Source organism: Eumetopias jubatus, unplaced genomic scaffold, assembly GCF_037043125.1.
Source record: "Eumetopias jubatus isolate StellerSeaLion01/CBP00866 unplaced genomic scaffold, mEumJub1_p1.0 scaffold_3, whole genome shotgun sequence".
NCBI lineage: Eukaryota > Metazoa > Chordata > Mammalia > Carnivora > Otariidae > Eumetopias > Eumetopias jubatus.
Window position 1 is genome coordinate 71910365 of NW_028274809.1, and position 21374 is coordinate 71931738.

Sequence of the window (21374 nt, forward strand, 5' to 3'; positions counted from 1 at the left end):
CTCAAAGGAACCCCATTCTCTCTACCTAGCCTCTGGCAACCACTAATCTACTTTGTCTTTATGGATTTGCCTGTTTTGGACATTTCTTATAAGTGGAACCATTAGTAGGTGCCCTTTGTATCTGGCTTCTTTTATGTAACAATGCTTTCAAGGTTCATCCATGTTTTGTATGTATAAGTACTTCAGTGTATGAGGTTTCCAGGTTTCTTCACCTCTTTCTCAACACTTGTTATTACCTGTCGTCTTGATTATAGACACTCTTGTAGATGTGAAGTGTATTAGATTATAGTTTGGATTTGTATTTACCTAATGAATTGGAGCATCTTTTCAAGTGCTGATTGGCCATTTATGTATCATCTTTGGAGAAATATTTGTTTAGATGCTTTGCTCTTTTTAAATTGATTGATTTGTCTTTTTATTGTTGAGTTATAAGAGTTGTTGATATATTCTGGATACCAGATCCCTATCAAAAATAGTTTGAAGTCTTTTTTTTTTTTTTAAAGATTTTATTTATTTGACAGAGAGAGAGAGGAAACACGAGCAGGGCGAGTGGGAGAGGGAGAAGCAGGCTTCCCGTGGAGCAGGGAGCCCGATGTGGGGCTCGATCCCAGGACCAAGGGATCATGACCTGAGCCGAAGGCAGACTCTTAACGACGGAGCCACCTAGGCACCCCAAAAATAGTTTGAAGTTTTAGTGTCATGCTCTAATAAAAATAATATCACATACTATTAACATACTATAATAAAATCTTAATTGGAAATCTTAGGAAATAGGATATCCATAGTGAGATGTATTGTTAATGGTCAAATAACAACAAAAAGATTAAAACCATTTTAAAGTATAGTGTTATACTTTCCTTATAAGGTAAATATAGCATGTGAATGTATTTAAATATCTTGGAATCTTACGGCCTTTTAAGAAGGTAACAGAATGATGGTTTGTGAAAATACTTAGCGTCAGATAGTTTTGTTCTCAGGCCATACTGTGAAAGCTATGTTTGTATCTCTAATAACTTATTTTCTTTATAATTTACTCTTTCCTCCTAAAAGTAGGTAATAGAGTGTGGGGTTGTTTTGTTGTTTTTTTTTTTAAGGTCTGCTGAATTTAACATCTTCATTAGTTGATTTCTCATTCCTCTCTCATAATAAATCTTTACCTTATCACGCAGAAGCACTTGACAATGTAAAACAATTTCAGATTTCAGTAAAGGATGTTTGAAAACATAAAATAAGCATAGTAAAAACAATAGGAATAGAATTATATTCTGATAAAGAAAAAAATTCTTGGATTTAACGGTTTGAAATAGTTTTTGAAGGATGAATCTCAGGGCTAATAGTTAGAATCATTTTAAACTTCAACAAAATAAGTCAGAACTATCAGGCCCAAGCCAAAACTGAAATGTAATTTAACATCTGTGGTAGTCTAATAGCAGAATTAGGAAAATCATTATTATGAATGGAGGCAAAAATGTTAACATTCTCTAGTAAATTAAGGAATCTGCTTCGTGTTTAAGATTTGGAAAGTTAGCAAATTGAACAAATAGAATAAATTATTAAATAAATAGGGCATTTATTTTTTCACATCATTCTGATGTATTTTAAAGTTCTAGGGCACCTGGGTGGTTCAGTTGGTTGTGTCTGTCTCTTCATTTCAGCTTAGGTCATGCTCTCAGGGTCATGAGATTGAGCCCCATGTTGGACTCCACGCTGGTTGTGGAGCCTGCTTAAGATTCTCTCTCCCTGGGCACCTGGGTGGCTCTGTTGGTTAAGCGACTGCCTTCAGCTCAGGTCATGATCCTGGAGTCCCGGGATCGAGTCCCACATCGGGCTCCCTGCTTAGCAGGGAGTCTGCTTCTCCCTCTGACCATCCCCCCTCTTGTGCTCTCTCTCTCTCTCATTCTCTCTCTCTCAAATAAATAAAATCTTTAAAAAAAAAAAAAAGATTCCCTCTCCCTCTGCCCCTGCCCCCACATGCTCGCTCTCTCTCTCAAAATAATGTTTAAATAAAAATGTAAACAGCTAATTACACTAAACCTCCTAAAATTAATTATACTAAACTTCCTGAAATTAAAAATTAAGATGGGGCGCCTGGGTGGCTCAGTCGTTAAGCGTCTCCTTCGGCTCAGGTCACGGTCCCAGGGTCCTGGGATCGAGCCCCGCATTGGGCTCCCTGCTCCGCGGGAAGCCTGCTTCTCCCTCTCCCACACCCCCTGCTTGTGTTCTCTCTCTCACTGTGTCTTTCTCTGTCAAAAAAATAAATAAAATCTTTAAAAAGAAATTGATAATTTAAAAGTTGATAGAAGTAAAAATACAAATGAGTGAAACTTGTTTGGACAAACAGATGAGCTTTATGTATGATTGTGTTTCATATGAGATCAACAGATATATCTAGTTTCAAAAATTTTTAAATATAAGATGGAATTTTTACATTAAACTGAAGATCTTCAAAAATTATTAGGAAATTTTTTTGTTTAAACACAGCAACCAATAATAAATAATCTTTTGTGATTTTATACAGTTTATTGGTATTCAGCAGTCTGAAATTCTCCAACTTTCAGAATAAAGTGTAGAATAAACTCTCCATTAGTTGCCGATTTATTTTAACCACATAGTACTCTATAGTACAAAGATTAAAGATTTTATAAAGAAAACAGTTCCATGTGGTAAAACAGATGTCTGAAGATTTTTCGTTGTAATAGATAAAATCTTTATTTGCTAGAGACTTGCATAGAGGTTACCAGTGCTTCTCCCACCCTAACAAAATAATTTCTTTTTAGAATCTCTAGGGCTGCGGAGTAAAGTTCTGAGGAAAATTGAAGAGCTCAGGACAAAGGTGAAAACCCTTTCTTCTGGAATTCCTGATGAATTTCTATGTCCAATAACAAGGGAGATTATGAAAGATCCTGTCATTGCATCAGGTATGTGTGATGCTTTTCTACGTTTCAGGGCATATTATGTGCCAAATGAAAAAATGTAGATGGTTCACAGAAGTTTGTTAAATGTGGAAAATTTTTAAAATCTGTTTTATAGCTCATTAAGTAGTTTTTTAAACTCCTTTGATCTGAGGTAAACTATTGAACATTATATATTTCTTAATAAAATTGGATGGAGTAGGTTTGGATAAGATTAGAGACAAAAGGGGTAAGTTTAACAAGCTTTACTTGTGAAATGTGTTTTTGGTTACAAGTATGCAAGGTAAAATATTGTTTTTGAGATAGACTGTTGAGATCTCATGTTTATTTTGTCTATCATGAATTTAAACAACCTTACAGGAATAAGATTTAAAGATTATAAAATTGCATCTTTCCACATTAATTTCTAATTTTTGTCAATAGGCACAGATGTATATACTTTACATAGTTGTAATCAGTGAATCCATATTATGTTTTTTAATTTTTGTGTAAAACTTTATACATTTCTAAATATTGACCTAGTCTACATAATTTCCAGTTTTAATAACTTTATTCCACTGTGGCTCTATGTTACATTTTGACTCTTGTAAACACCTACATATACCAAATAGTGGAAAACTTTATATTGTAAATAGCATTGCAATGATACCGTGGTACTTCCTTTTTTCTGTTACCCATTACTTAGGGTTATTTTTATGGCATGTGTGCCCCAAAGCAGAATTAACCAGTCAGAATATTTTATGAACATGAAAAAGAATGGTTTTGATCATTTTTATTAGAATATTTAGTGGACATTGAAAAGTAGTTTTGGCACCCTTGTTGAAGATCATTTCACCACAGATGTGAGGGTTTATTTCTGGGTTCTTTTGTCCCATTGGTCTGTATGTTTGTCTTTATGCCAATACCATACTTTTTTGATTAATACAGCTCTGTAATATGTTTTGAAATCAGGAAGTATAGGGCCTCCAGCTTTGTTATTTCAGGATTGTTTTAGCTCTTTAGGATACTTTGGGATTGCATATGAATTTTAGTATGGGTTTTCCTATTCCTGTAAAACATGCCATTTGGATTTTGATGGAGATTGTATTGAAACTGTAAATGACTTTGGTTAAGTATGGACATTTTAACAATATTAACTCTTCCCATCCATGAATAGGATGTCTTTCCATTTATTTGTATCATCTTTTAGTTCTTTCCACAATGTTTTGTAGTTTTCAGTATAAAAGCCTGCCAGGATTTTCATCAAAATGGTGTTTATTGATCAATTCAGAACTGACGGCTCCAACTCATGAATATCACACAGCTCTCCCTTTTTTTAGGTCTTCTTTACATTCTGTTAGCAGTGCTTTGTATTTCAATGTGTAGGTTTTGCACATATTCTGTTATACTGTCATTAGGTATTTCGTATTTTTATAACACTATAGATACTAGTTTTTTAAAATTTCAATTCCCAGTTCATGGTTTTTCACAATTGATTTTATAGATTGACTTTGTATTCTGTGACTGTTTCAGTTTATTAGTAATAATACCTTTTATAGGTCCTTTTACTTGATTTTCTTCATACATGATCACGTCATCTGCAAGTAGACATTCGTATTTCCAATCTGTATGCCTCCTTCCACCCCTACCTCTTGTCCTGTTTCTTGTTATGCTGGCCAGGATTTGCAATACAGTGTTGAAAAGAAGCGGTGGGAATGCCTCAGTCTGCTCTTAAGGGGGAAGTATTCAGTTCAATTCAATCTTTCACCATTAAGTATTATGTAAGCTGCCTTCTATCAAGTTAAAGTTCTCTTCTATCTCCAGTTGCTGAGAATATATAAAATGCTTATCCACTGAAGTGGTTTTTCTCTTTTATCCTGTATTATGATAGATTACTATATTAGTTCCCTGTTGCTGTCATAACAAATCACCACAAAATTAGTAGCACAACATTTCTGTAGGTCAGAGGTCCAGTACACTCACAGGCAAAAGTCAAGGTATTGGTAGGTTCTGTTCCTTGCTGGAGGCTCTAGGGAAGAATCCATTTCTTGCTCATTTAGGTTGTTGGTAGAATTCAGTGCCTTGTGATTTTAGGACTGAGGCCCTATTTTTTTTGCTGACTATAACCTGAGGGTTGTTCTCACCTGTGGTAGGCAGAATGATGGCTCCCCAAGGATGTCCACATTCTAGAGCCCCAGAGCCTGTCAATGTTACATGGCCAAAAGGGCTTTGCAGATGATTAAGGATCTTGAGATAGAAGAGTTCCCTGTATTATCTGGTCGACCCAGTGTAATCACAAGGATCTTTGTAAGTGAACCAAGGAACAGGAGAGTCAGTCAGAGGAGAGGTGACAATAGAACAGAGGTTGAAGTGATACAGGACCATGAGCTAAGGAATTCAGGCAGCCTCTAGAAGCTAATAAAGACAAGGAAACAGATTCTCCCTTAGAGCCTTTGGAAAGAATGCCATCCTGCCAACACCTTGATCCTAACCCAATGAAACTGATTTCATATTTCTGATCTGTAGAACTGTAAGATAATAAATTGTGTTAAGTCACTAAGTTTGCACTAATTTGTTACAGAGGCAATAGGAAATTAATACACTGCCTTCTTTTTCCAGCTTCAAACCTAGTATCTCTTTGTATCACATTGTATCTCTTTGACCCACTTTCCTACTTTCCTCTTCTGCTTTTAAGAACTCCTGTGATAGATACTTTCCTGTTTTAAAATCAGCTGATTAGTGACCTCAGTTCTTGGCAAGCTTAATAATCTTTTGCCATGTTAACATAGTCAAAGATTCCAGGATTAGGATGTAGGCATGTTTGTGGGTCATTTTTCTGTCTAACACAACATTCATTGATTTTTTTTTATTTTGGTAATATAAAAATACATAAAATCATTTTATCAGTTTTTGAGTATACAGTTCAGTGGTATTGAATTTGACTATTTCGGATACCTCATATAAGGAGAATCATGGCAATATTTGTCCTTTTGTGTTGAATTACTTAGCATAGTATCTTCAGGATTCATCCACATTGTATCATGTGTCACAACTGGTTTCCTTTTTAAGGCTAAAAAATATTCCATTGTATGTTTATATCATACTTGGTATATACATCCAACCGTGGACATGTGGGTTTTTACCACCTTTGGATATAATGAATAATGCCACTGTGGATGTGGGTGTACAAATATCTGTTCAAGTCCCTGCCTTCAGTTCTTTTGGGGTATATACCCAGCAGTCGAATTGTCTGGTTATATAGTAATTCTGTATTTAATTTTTTGAGGAATCACCGTACCATGTCCACAGTGGCTGCACCATTTTACATTCCCACCAGCAGTTCACAAGACTTCCAATTTTTCTACATCCTTGCCCGTACTTACTATTTTCTTGTTTTTGTTTTGTTTTATAATAGTCATCCTGATGGGTGTGAGGTAGTATCTCATTTGGATTTTGTGTGTGTGGGGGGGGGTGTGTATGTTTAAGATTTTATTTATTTGACAGAGAGACAGCAAGAGAGGGAACACAAGCAGGGGGAGTGGGAGGGGTTAAGCAGGCTTCCCGCTGAGCAGGGAGCCCAATGCGGGGCTCGATCCCAGGACCCTGGGATCATGACGTGAATGAGCCGAAGGCAGATGCTTAACGACTGAGCTACCCAGGTGCCCCTCATTTGGATTTTGATTGGCATTTCCCTAATGACTAGGATGTTGAATGTCTTAGCTACTTCTTGGCCATTTATATTTCTTCTTTGGAGAAATATCTATGTAAGTCCTTTACCATTTTTCAATCTGTTTTTTGTTGAGATATAGGAGTTCTTTATATATTCTGGATATACCTTATCAGGTATGATTTACAAGTATATCTCCCATTCCACAGGTTGCCTTTTCACTCTGTTATGGGGCCCTTTGATACACAAAAGTTAATTTTGATGAAGTCCAGTTTTTTTCTTTTATTGCATGTGCTTTTGGGGTCATATTCATAGGAAATCATTACCAAATCCAATGTCATGAAGCATTGCCCCTATGTTTCTTCTAAGTGTTTTATTTAGTTTCTACATTTAGGTTTTTGTTCCATTTTGAGTTAATCTTTGTATATCGTGTACTTATCCTTTTGTATGCAGATATCTACTTCGCCAGCACCATTTGTTAGAGAGAGTGTTCTTTCCTCCATTGAATGGTCTTGGCACCCTTGTTGAAAACACTAGGCTATATACGTGGGGGGTTATTTCTCTCTGTATGCTATTGGTCTGCATAGCTGCCTTTATGCCAGTACCACACTGTTTTGGTTACTGTGGCTTCATCTATAGTAACTTTTGAAATCAGGAAATGTGAGTCTTCCAACTTTTTCTTTGAGATTGTTTTGGCTCTTCAGGATCTCTTGCAACTCCATATGAATTTTAGGATGGATTTTTCTATTTCTACAAAAAATGTCCTTGGCATTTTGAGAGGGATTGTGATGGAAATTACATGGACTCTTTAATTGCTTTGGGTAGGATGGGAATTTTAATAACCATTGTCTTCTAATGCATGAACACAGAATGTCTTTCCTTTGTGTCTTTAATTTCTTACAGCGATGTTCTGTCGTTTTCAACATGCAAGTCTTTTATCTCCTTAAGTTTATGACTAAGTATTCTTTTTGATGCTATTTGTAATTGGAATTATCCTAATTTCCTTTTTGGATTCTTCAGTGTATAGAACCACAGCTGATTTTTGTATGTTGATTTTGTATCTTGCAACTTTGCTGAATTGATTTTAGAACTTTTTTTGTGGCATCTCTGGGGTTTGAATTCTTCACTGACTGCTGGATTTGATATGCTAATGTTTTCAGTATTTTTGTATCTGTGTTCATAAGGGATATTGGAGTTTTCTTTGTAGGAGAGTTTCTTTGTAGATTTGAATTATGAATTCAAATACAGCTTTTAATAGATTACTTCACCAAATTAGGTTTCTGAGTATTCGCTCTTCTTGGAGGTTTGCATTTTCAATTACTTTTAAAATATTCTTGTTGGCATCATTTTAATGTACTTTGTGTTGAATTGTATCATGTTTTAATCTTGATTCTCTTGCTTTTTGTTCATAATTGCATGGTATTTTTCTTTCAATCTATTTTTAGAACAGTGTACATCTTGGATTTTCACATAATCTTTCACCACAGGTAACGCATTTCCTAACTTTTAACATTATAGATGAATAAAAATGTTTTTCTGATTAAAGTTTATCTAAATTGAATCATAAACTAAGTCTTTTTTGGGCCTAGCTTCTTGCCTTAAGCATGCTTTGTGTAATTTATCCATGTCGTTGTACAAAGCAGTAATTTTTTAAATTTTTATGTGTGAATATACTACAAATGATCCATTCGATCATTATTGGCTGCCATGAACCTTAATCATCTTCTTTGGTGAACACACATGTGCATTGCTTTTGGGTATATTCCAGAGAGTAGATATGTACAGGCTGTTACCCAGAGTGGTTGAAATAGCTTATACCCCACCCCCTCCAGCAGTGTATAAGAATTCTAGTTGCTCCCTAGCCTTACTTATATTTAGTATTGCCTCTTTCATTTTAGCCTTTATGATTTTGATTGAAGCAATTGAAGATTCACATGCAGTTCTAAAAAATAACAGATCCTGTACACTTTGCCCAGTTCTGCTGCCAGCATTTTGCAAAATGATACAATATCACAACTAGGATATGGACACTGATGCAGTCTACAACTTATTTCGATTTCTCCAGTTCCATGCATGTGTTGTAAATTCTACAAGTTTGTCCCTTTTGGAAGGTTGAGCATCAGCCACCAATCAAGACAGAATAGTTCCAAACCTACAAACCAGCTTTTGCCTTTTTATAGTTAGATGTCCTCCAGACCTCATCTGTCCTCCATTTCTAAAAGCTGTCATTTCAAAAGTATTATATGAATGGAATCATACAGTAAATAACATTTTGGGATTAGCTTTTTTCCACATAGTATAATCCAGGGAGAGTTGCCATCTTTTTATTTTTAGTCTTCCTGTATTACTTTTAGAGGTGTTCCCTGTGGAAAACATACATACAGTTGAAGTTGAATTTTTAAAAAAAATCTGTCCTCAGGATGCCTGGCCGGCTCAGTCGGTAGAGCCTGCTAGTCTTGATCTCGGGGTTGTGAGTTCGAGCCCCACCTTGGGTGTAGAAATTAAAGATGAAGAATTTTTTTATACAATTTAATAGAATTGAACTGATTTCTGTCTATTGTGATTGATCTATCTGGGCTAATTCCTTCCCACATGTTTCCATTTGATTTCGCTTTCTTTTAGCTCTTTGCTCCTTCTTTGCTGAATTTTTCCGAATTGATTACATGTCCTTTTTGGCTTTTTCTCCCCCTGGTGTTTCAGAGCCCTCTACACCGTGTATCTGTTAAACTGCCTTCGAAGCATTCTTACACAGTATTTTTATTCATCTATCCTTTATAAAAAGCAGCATGTGTTTGGTGAGAAGCAATAGGGAAACACAAGATTTTGAAAATGTGGAGGCTTCTTCTTTTTCTGATATAGCCTTCCAGATATTTTTATTTTATTCTGTGACAAAGGGATATGATATGAACTTTAAAAATTCAATTTACTTAACATATCAGTATTTGTCAGTATGCTTGGAACTACTGCAGTCACAACTACAGAACAGTATTTCATGGTATGAACGTGCCATAAATTAACTCACACTGTTGATGGACGTCTTTTTCCAAGTAATTCTGCAAAAGAAAATCCTCAGTCATGTAGTATATACACAGGTACACTAGATAAAATCTTAATACTGATAGGTACTGCCCTATTTTTAAATTTTTAGTTTGAATTATACTCATCTTTTTAAAAATTGGCTTCCCCAATTTTTGCCCATTCAGACCTCCAGATAAATTTTAGGATCTTGTTATACTACAAAAGAAAATCTAATTGATATTTTGATTCAAATTACAGAAAATCTAAAAAATTTAATTTGGAGTTGGAGGAGTAGAAATGAAAACTTTACACTAGTCAGGTGTCCCATCATCTTATGGCTTTCAAGTCTGTTCTGAACATTTAAGTATGTTAATTAATTTAGGTAGCTTTGTAAAAAAAAAAAAATCAGTGTTCACACTTGTCATTTCAAAAGTGAAAAAAGCTAATAAACCCTATCTGACCATTTTGCTTTTTCTCTAAAGTGTTTCATCTCAATTATATAGAGAGAACATACTGTGGCATTTGTTGTTGCTGTGCAAGTATAATGTCACTTTAATTCCGATTTTTTTGTTTCAAACAGTTTTTCTTTGGTAGTTTTAATTCTTGTCCAGGGTGCATAGTGCTTCTTGAATGGAATTCTGTGCCTTTTATCAATTTTGGAAAACTTTCGGCCATTCTCATTCTATATACCTTATCTCTTCAGCCTTTCTAGGTAATTTTCTCAGACCTACCTCTCAGTCCTCTAACCACTGTTTAACCTTTCCATTGACATTGCTTCAAAATTTCAATGTCAGTAGTTTTTCATTTCTGGATATCTGATTTAGCCTGGAGTTTAAAGGCAGATTCTGGAGCCAGCCTGCTTGGGTCACTCCAAGGTCAAATAGGTAGGGAGTTATTCAGGCCATAATCAGTTTCTTCATAAGAGTGTTGTGCAGATTAAATGAATATAGGTAACAGTGCTTTGGAACAGTAATTATAGATTCATATTTTAGAAATATTCAGAGGTTATATCTATTTTCATTTTCTGAGGTTTGTGCAGTCCTTAATCTGCTCTTTGTTGTCTGTGAGTGTTCACCTTCGGTCGAGTATTACCTGTGGAATTTCAGTGCAGAAAGAGGGCATATAGCTACAGAGAGGTGCTGGGCTGGCTTTGTCCATTTCCCAGGACAACAGGGGTACTGAGCAAGTTTTTTTCTTGGACAAAGATAATATAAATTTAGAGCCCAGGCCACTGAGCTAATATTTTTCACTTGAACCTTTCAAAAGGGTGAAGCCATTTGAACCTGGAAGTCAGCTATACATGTAAAAAGATGTTTCTTTTAGTCACATTTCTAAGTATAATACAGCAAGAAATTTGGGGGTTTAATCTGCTTGTTACCAGAAATGGAAGTCTAAGAAACAAATCTTGTAATAGGTATCATTTCTTTGGTATTTTACTAGAACCTGTGCATCTGAGTATATTATTAAGTATTGTTTACTAGCTAGAACTAGCTGCTGGTACAGTTCTTGATTTGTCCACTCATTATCTTGGTTTATAGCAAAAGTCAAATGGTACTGTTTGGACAAATATTTTTTATTGAAGGATGTAAAAACAAGCAAACTTACCAGTTACTACTGAATGTGTACTATATATTCTGTCATTTTTCTCCCCTGGCACCACCTTTGATTTAAATAAGCCAACTCCAGTTGTAGTAAACTTCATGCATGAATTTTTCAAAGAAAACAGGAGTGTCATTTTTAGTTATAATAATGCATCAGTGCCTTTTCTTTTATACATGAAAGGCTCTGTGTATGGGAAGGTGGGGAGGGGTCTCTGCTTTGTAGCTCTGATAATTAATCCCTCATACTGCTCTGGAATGAGCCTTAGTAGTGTGAAACCTTATATATCATTAGCAATGCTCTAGATCCAATCCAAATTCCTGCTTTTCCTGTTTACCAAATATTTGTTACCAGCCGAAAACTGTTATTTATTCTACAGAATCACTATTTTATACCATGAAAAGCTGATATTGAAGTTTATGTAAACTATGGCCAGTGTAACTGACTTTGTTATAGTAGGAAACCTGCACCTCCATAGACTAAATGATTTGACCTTTTATTCACTCTCACCACCCAAGAAACTAACAATCCATAAGCAGGGAAGGAAAAATTATTCACTTACGGGAATTCAGTTAAAGGTGACAAAACACTATATGATAGCATGCTCTAACAGTGCAGATAAAATATACATTAAAAATGAGAGTAGAGAATATGAAAAATTGAATACATTCACTGATTATTAACTGATGAAAAGCCTATTTGAAGTTTTGAGTATGTTCTTGGTCGCTTTTAAAGATTTTATTTATTCAAGAGAGGGACAAGCAGACTCCGCACTGAGCAGGGAGCCTGATGCAGGGCTCAGTCCCAGGACCCTGGGATCATGACCTGAACTGAAGGCAGACACTCAACCGAGCCACCCAGACACCCCTCTTCATCCCTTTTTAAAAGATACTAGGGTAGGGGTGCCTGGGTGGCTCAGATGGTTGAGCATCTGCCTTTGGCTCGGGTCATGATCCCAGGGTCCTGGGATAAAGCCCTGCATCGGGCTCCTGGCTCAGCGGGGAGCCTGCTTCTCTCTCTCTGTGTCTCAAAAGATACTAGGGTAAAGGTAACCAGCATTAAAATTGATGAAACCAGCTCCTATAGTGAAAGTTTGTGATATATAAAAAATACAGTTTGGTTTTAACTCATCACTAAAGAGAAAAAAGATTTGAGATTAGCTAACAAAGCACAGTCCAACCTAAAGGATTCAGACAGGCTAGAAATAAAAGGACAGGCATGAAGAAGGGGTTACATACATGTCTGTAAGAATAAAATTCAGACCAAAAAAATTTTTTTAAGACACAGGAAAATACTATGTAATACTAAAGACCACAATTCTCAGGGAAGGTAGCTATTACTAGCTATGCAGTCTCAAACACAGCAACAACTTTCATAAAGCAGAAATGTACCAAACCCTGAATGTTCAAAATAGACATTACACTTTTTTGAAAAGATATGGGACATTCATAAATATTAACTGTACTTAAGTACCCAGCACTAACACAAACAGCATTACCTCACCACAATGGAATGTAACTAAGAAATAACAAAAGTGGGCCCCTTTCACCTGGAAGGTCAAAAACATTCTATTGTCAGATTTATCTAGCCTGGTGGCAAATGAATTAACTATTGAATTCATAATATTCCACACAGTAATAATATTAGCATGGACATCATTTATCAGTAATAGGCCAGTGTGATGGTAATAGAAGATTAAGGTTCATTTTACTCAACTTTGAGTATATTTTCTTACTCAAGCTATTCTTAAAATGGAACAGTAAGACAAATCATCCAATTAAAAGATAGGCAAAGGATTTGAATAGACCTTTCTCCATAAGAGATATACAGATGCCCAGTAAGCACTAGAAAAGATGTCCAGTATCATCATGGAAATGAAAATCAAAACCACATTGAGATATCACTTGATACCTACTAGGAAGACTAGAGTCTAACATGTGTTAGAAGGATTTGCAGAAATATTGCCAGTGGAAATGTAAATTGGTACAGCTGCTGTTGAAAATAGTTTGGCAGTTCCTCAAAAAGCTAAACATAGTTACCATGTGATGTAGCATTTGTACTCCTAGATATATATCCAAGAGAATTGAAAATATTCATCCAAAAAGTTGTACATGTATGCTCATAGTCTTACTGTAAGAGCCAGAAAGTGGAAATAACCCAAATGTCCCATCACTGAATGAATAAAATGCGGTATATCCATACAATGGAATATTAATCAGCTATAAGAAGGAACAAATACTTATACATGCTACGTGGATGAACCTTGGAAACATTATGTTAAGTGAAAGCAGACACCAAAGGCCACACAGATTCTGTTCGTAGGAAGTGTTCAGAATAGGCAAATCTACAGAGAAAGATTTGTGGTTGCCAGGAGAGGGGAGAGTGAATGCTAAGGGGTATAGGGTTTCTTTATGGAGTGATGAAAATGTTTTGAAATTAGTGTAATTCAGAGTGGTACAACCATCACCATTAAGAATCTGAATTGTATACTAAAAAAGGTAGATTTTATGTCAACTGTATCTCAAAAGAAAAAGGCACTAACGGCATGTGCAGAAATCTTCTACCATCTCTAGGACTCTGGGAAACAAAAGGAAGTTACGGTCATCAGAACCTCACATGGGTCTCCAAGAACCAGAATCCAGGCCTTTAAGAAGGGGTGGCCACCGGCTGGTGCCTCTAAAGGGGAAAGGATAAGACACTTGGAGCAGTACCTACAATGAAGCAAGCCAAAAATCTGCAGAGTATAACCAACTACCCCTGCCAGATAAAGGGCCAGGGCTAGGCACAACACTGGTAGGAGCCTTCACTGTTTTTGTCGCCTTCTAGAGGAATCCAATTGCAAGATCTAACAAGGAGCCAACTGGTAAAGCAGAAATGTGGTTTGCGTTATCCTGGCTCCAGCATGCGGAGTCCTCAGTATCATGCATGAATTTAGAGCTGAGAGACAATAGCTTAATAAGTCTAACCAGCATTTAGCAAGTCAAATCAAAGAGGAATCAGTAGCCTTCATGTGTAAATGTATATGTAAACAAAAGCAGTTAAAAGATATAACATTGCCACAACATGGGATTGAGAGGGTATTATGCTAAGACAGAGGACAAATACTATGATTTCACTTATATGTGGAATTAAAAAAAAAATGAACAAAAAGCAGAAACAGACCCACACATACAGAGAATAAACTGGTAATTGCCAAAAGGGAGGGTGGGTAGGGGAATGGGCAAAATGGGTAAAGGGGGAGCAGGAGATAGGCTTCCACTTACGGAGTAAGTCAGGGGCATAAAAGGCACAGCATAGGGAATATGGTCAGGGTACTGAAGAGCTTTGTATGGTGACAGACGGGTGCTACGTGCCTGTGAGCAGAGCACAGTATAGACTTAGCGAATCACTGTGTTGTACACCCAAAACTAACATCGTGTGCCAACTGCAATTTAAAAAAATGTACGACAGAGGACTTAATGTGCCAGACAGTCGTGAAGAAAACAAAGAACATCCCTGCAAAGTAAACTTGGAACAAATGGAGAGCACACCATGACAATAGGAAGATACGATGTCCGCAAGATGTCACTATTAGATTTTTCCCAATGATACAGAAGATGATGATTAGGGTCCATTGGAAAGACCAAACAACAAATAATCTAGAAAATGAAAAGGAGGAGTGTCACTAACCCTATCAAATATCAGAACATGTTTGAAGCCTTTATAAACAACACAGAGTGGGATTGGCACATGAATAGACACAACAGGAAAAAATTTTTAAATACAGAAATTGATCCAAGTGCACTTGGAAATTTAGTGAATGATAAAAATGGCATATGTTAGTGGTAACAAATATTTAAAAAGTGGTATTCTCACAACTAATAGCCATATGGAAAAGGGTTAACACTGCCTTCATCTCTTATACTGTGCATCTAAATTCCAAATGGATTAGAGAGAAACAAAGTCCTAGAAGGAAATATAAATTCCTTGATAATCTGGAAATGGGGACACTTCCTAACCCGGACTCAAAATCCAAGAGAAATGTGCAGAAGACTAATGAAGTGTTTATATTCCAAAGATATAAAAAATATTCAGGGAATACCAATCCTTCTCAAAAAACTAGGCAAAGAGGGAGCACTTCCAAACTCATTTTACAAGAACGGCATTACCCTGATAATAAAACCAGACAAGAACACAAGAAAGTTATGGACCAATATCCCTAATGAACAAAGATGTAAAATTCTTCAGGTTTAGCAAACCAAATTCAGTACATTAAAAGGATTACATACAATGATCAAATGGGACTTATTCCAAGGCTGCAAGGATGGTTCAGCCTCTGTAAATCAACATGATATACCACATTAACAAAAACAAGGATAAAAATCCTATCTTCAATTGATGCACAAAAAGCCTTTGACAAAATTCAACATCCATTTATGATAAAAGCCCTCAACAAAATGGGTATAGAGGTAATGTACCTCAGCATAAGGCTATATATGACAAGCCCACAGCTAACATCAATGTCAGCAGTGAAAAGCTGACATCTTTCCCAGTAAGATTAGGAACAAGACAAGAGAACCTACTTTCCTCACTTTTACTCAACATAGTATTGGAGGGGCGCCTGGGTGGCTCAGTCGTTAAGTGTCTGCCTTCGGCTCTGGTCATGATCCCAGGGTCCTGTTCTCCCTCTCCCACTCCTCCTGCTTGTGTTCCCTCTCTCACTGTGTCTCTCCCTGTCAAAAAAATAAAATCTTAAAAAAGAAACCCAAAACAAAACACAGTATTGGAAGTTCTAGCCTCAGAAGTTAGGCAAAAAAAAAAAAAAAAAAGTAAAATACATCCAACTTGGAAAGGAAGTGGTAAAACTATTTGCAGATGACATGTTTTTATATAGGAAAAACTGTAAAGACTCCACAAAAAAACCTTTTAGAACTAATCAACAAATTCAGTAAAAGTTGCAAGATACAAAGTTAATACACAGGAATTTGTTGTATTTCTGTATACTAGTAACAAGCTCTCAGAGAAATTAATACTTCCATTTACAACTGCATCACAAAGAATAAAATACCTAGGAATAAATTTAACCAAGGAGGTTAAAAAAAAAAACAAAACTGTACACTGAAAACTGGAATACATTGAGAAAAGAAACTGAAGAATACACAAAGAAATGGAAAGACATGGATTGAAAGAATATTGTTAAAATATCCATACTCCCCAAAGCAATCTACAGATTCAGTGAAATCCCTGTCAAAATCCCAGTGGCATTTTTCACAAAAAAAGAGCAAATTTGTATGGAATCACAGAAGACCCTGAATACCCAAAGCAATCTTAACAAAAAAAGCAGGAGGCATCACAATTCCTGATTTCCAACTATATTACAAAGCTATAGTATTAAAAGAGTATGGTATTGGTGTATAAACAGATACAAACAGAATAGAGTGCCCAGAAATAAACCCACACATACATGATCAATTAATCTACAACAAAGGAATGAGGAATATACAATAGGGAAAGGCCTCTTCAATAAATGGTGCTGAGAAAACAGCCATTTGCAAAAGAAAGAAATGGGATCACTATCTTACACCATATACAAAAATTAACTCAGAATGGATTAAAGACATGTAGGACATGAAACCAAAAAACTTCTAGGAGAAGACATAGGTGGTAAGCCCTTTGACATCTGTCTTGGCAATGATCTTTTTGATGTAACTCTAAAAGCAAAGGCAACAAAAGCAAGTGGGACTACATCAAACTAAAAAGCTTCTGCACAAAAGAAACCATCAGCAAAGTGAAAAGGCAGCTTATGAAATGGGAAAGTATTTGCAAATCACACATCTGATAAGGGTTAATGTCCAAAATATATAAAGAACTGTAACTCAATAGAAAAAAGATAGGCAGAGGATCTGAATGTACATTTTTCCAAAGATTACATATAGTCAACAAGTACATGAAAAGGTGCTCAACATTACTAATCATCAGGGAACTACAAAACCACAATGAGCCGTCACCTTGTAATAACTGTTAGAAATGGTTATTATATATAGAAAAGTGTTGGTGACAATTTGGAGAAAAGGGAACCCTTACATACTGTTTGGTGGGAACGTAAAATAGTGCAACCACTATGGCAAACAATATGGAGATTCCTCAAATTAAAAATAGAACTACCTTGTGATCTAGCAATTCCCCTACTGGGTATTTATTCAAAGGAAGCCAAATCACTAACTTGAAGATATCTGTACCCCCCCCCCCAATTCATTGCCCGGATTTATTAATAGCCAAGACATAGAAACAACCCAAGTGTCCATCAGTGGATGAAGGCATAAAGAAAATATGTATGTGTGCAGTGGAATATAATTCAGCCACAATAAAGGAAATCCTGACATTTGTGCCATCGTGGATAGACCTTGAGGACATTGTGCTACATAAAATAAGTCAGAGAAAGATAAATACCCTATGATCTCTCTCACATGTGGCATCTAAGACAAAACATTGAACTCATGGATACAGAGAACAGATTGGTGGTTGCCAGAGGCAGAGGGTGGGGGAATGGACGAAAGTGTGCAGGTAGTCAGTAGATAAAAACTTCCAGTCATGAAATTAGTCTTAGAGATACAGTGTTCAGCATGGTGACTATAGCCAGCAATGTATATTAGAAAGTTGCTAAGAGATTTTAATTGAAATCTAGATGCAGTTAGTTTGAGGCATACACCACAGTGACTCAGCAAGGCTATATATTATGCTGTGCTCACCGGCAGCGTAGCCCCCTCCATCTCCATACAACGCTCTTATAAGACCATTGACCGTATTCCCCGTGCTGTACCTTTCATCCCCAGGACTTAGTCATTCCATACCTCCCTCTCCCCCTTTACCCCTGGAAGAAATCTTACAAGTCTCCCATCACAAGAAAAAGGAAAAATTCGTAATTATGTGTGGTGATGCATGTTTATGAGACCTATTGTGATCATTTCACAGTATAGCGAAGAATTATGTTGTGCATCTGAAACTAGTATGTCAATTATATCTCAGTGTTTAAAAAGGAAAAAATCTAAGGGCAGCCTAAAGGAAAAATGGGCCAAAAATAGTAACAGTTCAGAAGAAAAAGAGAAACAAATGGCTCTTAAACATATATATATATAAAATTCTATCTTCCTCAAAATAAAGCTACCTGAAACTATAAACTATAGTTTATAAACTATAAACCACCAAAACTATAGCATTGTTCATGAGAGACTGGTAAACATCCAGTTTGACAACATATTCTCTTGGTGAAGCTCTTCAGGGAAAAAAAAAAAAAGCATTCATCAGTATGACCAGTAGGAATAAAAATGGTAGAATTCCCCTATGGAAGTATTGGCATATCTAGCAAAATTATACTCTTTAATGCAGCAACCCTACTTCTGGAATCTCGCCCAAAATAAGACTGTCCATTGCAACACTATTTGTAAAAGGCAAAGACTGGAAACAACCGAGATGTCCATCCATACATCCATACAGTGGACTGCTCGGGGAGGGGGGGGAGAGGGGAATAAAAAAGGGTGTAAAGCAGGTGCAAAATAGCGTACAGTATGCTAGCTCTTGTGTAAGAATGTGTATGCATTGTGTTTACACATGCTTATATTTTCAAGAAGAAACAAAAGGATAAAAATGTACATAGTTACCTGTATGGGATGGGAGGGAACCCATGTTGGACAGAGACAGAATAGACTCCCCTGTATGTACTTTGTTTTACAGCTTTTACTTTGCAGTCACTTAAATGTTTTACAGAATTAAATCATGCAAAACAAACCGATCTAAAAATTGAGAGGATAAAAAAGGGAAGCAAATTAACACACTTACATGTCAAGTTGGTAACATAATCAAACGGAAGAATTTTTTTCCAAGTGATTTTCATCAAACACAGTATTTCAGTTAGAAAACCCTAGTGGATCTATTCTTGGTGACACAAAGAGCCAGAAAGAAATCTTAAATTTCTTTCACAGTCTGTGTTAGTAATGTATTGACACTGTTAGTTTGAAACTGTTGTATGCATTGTAAATTAAAGCAAATAAATGTGTAATCAGGAACTAAGGTTTTCAGTTTAAAGAGCGAAGAGAAAAAAATGAAGCAAAAACTCCAATCTTTGTATGTGCAAAGAATTTTGCACAAACGTGTATTAACAAACCTTAGCCCATAGCATTTTTTTTTTTATCATAAGTCCCTTCACTGTCAAGTCCTTAGTGGGCTCAGTTCTATAATCTCTTGGTATCCATTTCCCTGAGTTTCCAGTATGTCAGAAAGTTTTGCTGAGGTATTCCTAAGGCTCTTTTCATCTTTCGCCATATTACTTTGCACACACAGCTAACCGTTCTAATAAGGCAGTTTATCTTCACAACCACTCTCCTCTACCTGGCTTTTCCTTTCTTCCTTTCTGCTACATCTGAATTTTGGACACAGTCCTTTGTTATAGTATTTGTGTTCAAAATTATCAGTAAAATGTTGACACTGTTCCAGGTAATTTGTGCAATCTCAGTGCATCTTGTAGGGCAGAATTTAAGGTGTTGTGGCAGAAGTATTTTAGGAGTATTGATACAAGACCACCACTTAAATCACAACAAAGGCCTTGGCAGTGGAGTTGGTATATTCAACTCCTTTTGGTAATCCCAATCTCCCTTTCCTACACTGCAAATAATTTGTGTGTGTGTGTGGTTTTTTTTTTAGATGGCTATTCATATGAAAAGGAAGCAATGGAAAATTGGATCAGCAAAAAGAAACGTACAAGTCCCATGACGAATCTCATTCTTCCTTCAATGGTACTGACACCAAACAGGACTCTGAAAATGGCCATCAGCCGATGGCTAGAGACACATCAGAAATAAAACTGTTTATATTGTTTATATTCTTCAGTGATCTCATTTGAATGATTTAAAGGTAAATATTAATCATATTATTAAAAGCAAAACAGGAGAAAAGTGAATTTAGCTACCTATAAAGACTTTTTCTTTAAATCATATGGACTAAGTAACATATCTGACTTCTTTTCTATTTTTACTATAAAAGCCTTTTTGTATTAGTGAAAGAAATCTTAACCTGTAGAAAAATAAAGTTTCACTTTGACTTAAAATTCCAATGCTCACATTCTTGCTCGATAAAGATTATATTCTCATTACAACTAAAGATCAGAATAATCAACATAACATTGAAATCCTAGTTAAATAAAGCCATTAATTTGATAACTCTTTGGAATCCTTTTAAAGAGAATTTGTAGCAAAATATTTTATGACTAAATTGAGAAAACCATTTTGAAATGTTTAATGAGCAATTTTGTTGGATTCTAAATTTTCAAGGTGGTAATGATTTTTCCCCACAGTCCAAACCTGTGTAGAAGTTAGATGGGATAAATTAGCATGAATGTGTCAAGTTGGCTTTGTTGAAATATAGCAGCAAACCAGCCTCCTTTTAGAGTTTAGGATTCTTAAAGTTATCATATAACATTCTAAACTAGGGTAACTATACATTTTTACATAAGAGACTGGTAGTTAATACAATACCGATGAGTGTTGCCTCAGCAGAAAACTTCAGGTTCACGAAGTTGAGGTGGTAGCGACTTTCCCTACCTGTCCTAAGCTGTGTCCCGGAACAGAAGGCACATTAGAACCCAGCTGTAAGAGCAGGCAGGGCCCAAGACTCTGTTCTTACCCACCCCCAAAACCCTCATTTTACTGTTCAAAAATTCAAAAACTCAGAAATGAGAGGGGGAAAAGTGATGTAATTATGTATATATTTAGTCTTTTTCTATATTTTACAAATTTACAGTTAATATGCTGTGTTCACAGAACTGTGGAAAGCCTAGCTACCACAAAAAGCTCCAAATAGCAATTATAAAGAAAAGCTGCTTTGTAAAATTTCCATCCTCCTAATGGATTACTGAATTTTATTTCCTTTGTGTCCTAGCTGGGATTTATAGCTGATTCTACAAGAGGATTTTCTTTTTCATACCACCCATGCTGCTTACATTCAAGTGAGGACAAAATAAAAAAAAAAAGTTGGGAACAGGTTTTAGGTGTTTTTCCATTGTATTCTATAGAGAAAGTAGGTTAACATAATTTTAACCAAAGATTTTTTAAGTGACAGAGCCCACCATTGGGCCAAATATTTTTTGTTTTGATTGACAGACTTATTTTCCAAAGGAGGCAGACTGGTTTTTTACATAAAAATTACTAAAAATCGGGGCCCCTGGGTGG

At 35.9% G+C, this 21374-nt stretch overlaps 1 protein-coding gene across 2 annotated transcripts in view; it reads left to right on the forward strand.

The window, feature by feature from the left end:
- Positions 1-20027, forward strand: part of WDSUB1 (WD repeat, sterile alpha motif and U-box domain containing 1) — a 53838-nt gene extending 33811 nt beyond the window's left edge. Inside the window, exons 10-12 of one of the 2 annotated variants that reach the window (XM_028113040.2) lie at positions 2778-2918; positions 8004-8045; positions 19852-20027. In XM_028113040.2, the coding sequence (XP_027968841.1) occupies positions 2778-2918; positions 8004-8032 (170 nt within the window). In that variant the 3' untranslated portion in view covers positions 8033-8045; positions 19852-20027. The remainder of the gene's footprint in view (positions 1-2777; positions 2919-8003; positions 8046-19851) is intronic. The other variant, XM_028113039.1, reaches the window with a different exon arrangement.
- The last annotated feature ends 1347 nt before the right edge of the window (positions 20028-21374 follow it).